We start from the raw sequence: 1,709 nt of genomic DNA on the forward strand, positions 1-1,709 counted from the left end.
CCCCCATGGCCAAGAGAGAGCAATGGGGCTGGGGAGAGCAGGGACAGATACATCTCGGCTAGGGCTGTTTAGTTCCTCCAGGGTTGTCATGCACCAACCGTGCTCTGGTGGGGTGGGGAGGGAAGGAGGGAGAGGTGCGAGCGGCTGCCAAGAGTGGGCCACTAAAGCAGGTTTGATAGCCAAGCAAAATACTCTGCTGGCCACTCAGATCTCAGCCCCTGAGCCAGCCAGTCCCCGTCCTGGGGCTGGATTGGAGCCAGCAACCCCTAAAGGGGAAAGTCCCATGCCCCATTCCCTGCCTCCCTGCCAGTCTCCCACAGGCTAGATTGGAGCCAGCGCCCCCTAGAGGAGAAAGGCCCTATATCCCTTTCCCTGCCCCCACTGAGCCAGCGCCCCCTGGAGGGGAAAGGCCCACGTCCCACGCTGACCCTGTCCCCGCTCTCTCCCCAGGTGCGATGCCCCCAGCATGGCCCCACAGCCCGAGGAGCGCGCCCTGTACCTCTCCATCTACCTGCTGACCATCCTGACCGGCTTCCCCACCAACCTGCTGGCCCTGCACGCCCTCATCCGCAAGCTGCGGTGCAAAGCCACCCCCAACTGCATCCTCCTGCTCAACCTCACCCTCTCCGACCTCTGCTTCCTGGCCTTCCTGCCCTTCAAGGTGGCCGAGGCCGGGGCTGGGCGCTGGCCGCTGCCCGCCTTCCTCTGCCCCCTCAGTGGCCTCTTCTACTTCAGCACCATCTACTCCAGCACCCTCTTCCTGACGGCCGTCAGCGTGGAGCGCTACCTGGCCGCGGCCTACCCCATCCGCTACAAGCTGCGCCGCCGCCCCGCCTACGCCGCCCTGGCCAGCCTGGGCCTGTGGCTCTGCTCCTTGGCTCACTGCAGCATCGTCTATGTGACCGAGCTGCAGCTGGGCGGTGGGCCGGCCAACGCCACCAGCGCCTCCTCTTCCAGGGACCTCTGCTACGATGACTTCACCCCCAGCCAGCTGCGGGTGCTGCTCCCTGTGCGCCTGGAGCTGGGCATCGTCCTCTTCCTCGTGCCCTCCTTGCTCACCTCCTTCTGCTACTGCGGCTTCATGTGGGTGGTGGTCTCCTCGCCCCACATCTGCCGGGGGAAGAAGCAGCGGGCCGTGGGCTTGGTGGCGGCCACCCTGGCCGTCTTCATCATCTGCTTCACGCCATACAATGTCTCCCACGTGGTGGGCTTCGTCCAGCGGACGAGCCCGGCATGGCGGGACAAGGCCCTGCTCCTGAGCACCTTCAACGCCAGCCTGGATCCCGTCATCTTCTACTTCTCCTCCTCCGCCGTCCAGCACTCCTGGCGCAGGTTCCTGGCCCGGCTCTGGGGCGTCTGCTCCCTGCCCCCCTTGGCCAGGAAGGTCTTCTACCGCCGAACGGAGAAGCTGAAACCGGAGCAGCCCCCGGAGCAATGCAGAGGCCTTGGGGGCGCCCAGGTTTGCTGCTCCAACCTGTGATCCCAGCAGTCACCCGGCCCCCAGGGACTGACTCGACTGTGGGGCGGTCCAGTGGGTTAGGAAGGCAGGACTCCTGGGTTCTATTCCTGGGGCTGGGGTCCAGTGGGTTGGAGCATAGGGCTGGGAGTCAGGACTTCTGGGTTCTCTTCCCAGATTCACATCTTTCCAGAGCCTCCCTCCCTCCCTCCCCTGCTGCTCGGCATCCCCTCTCTGGGGCCACGACCAAGCT

At 65.4% G+C, this 1,709-nt stretch overlaps 1 protein-coding gene across 1 annotated transcript; it reads left to right on the plus strand.

Moving 5' to 3' along the window:
* Nucleotides 1–466: 466 nt before the first annotated feature.
* Nucleotides 467–1,480, plus strand: LOC116833672 (free fatty acid receptor 3-like). The gene has a single exon (XM_032795339.1). It carries the CDS (start codon nt 467–469, stop codon nt 1,478–1,480), a length of 1,014 nt encoding a protein of 337 aa, XP_032651230.1.
* Nucleotides 1,481–1,709: the final 229 nt, after the last annotated feature.

The sequence above is a fragment of the Chelonoidis abingdonii genome, chromosome 11 (genome assembly GCF_003597395.2).
Source record: "Chelonoidis abingdonii isolate Lonesome George chromosome 11, CheloAbing_2.0, whole genome shotgun sequence".
NCBI lineage: Eukaryota > Metazoa > Chordata > Testudines > Testudinidae > Chelonoidis > Chelonoidis abingdonii.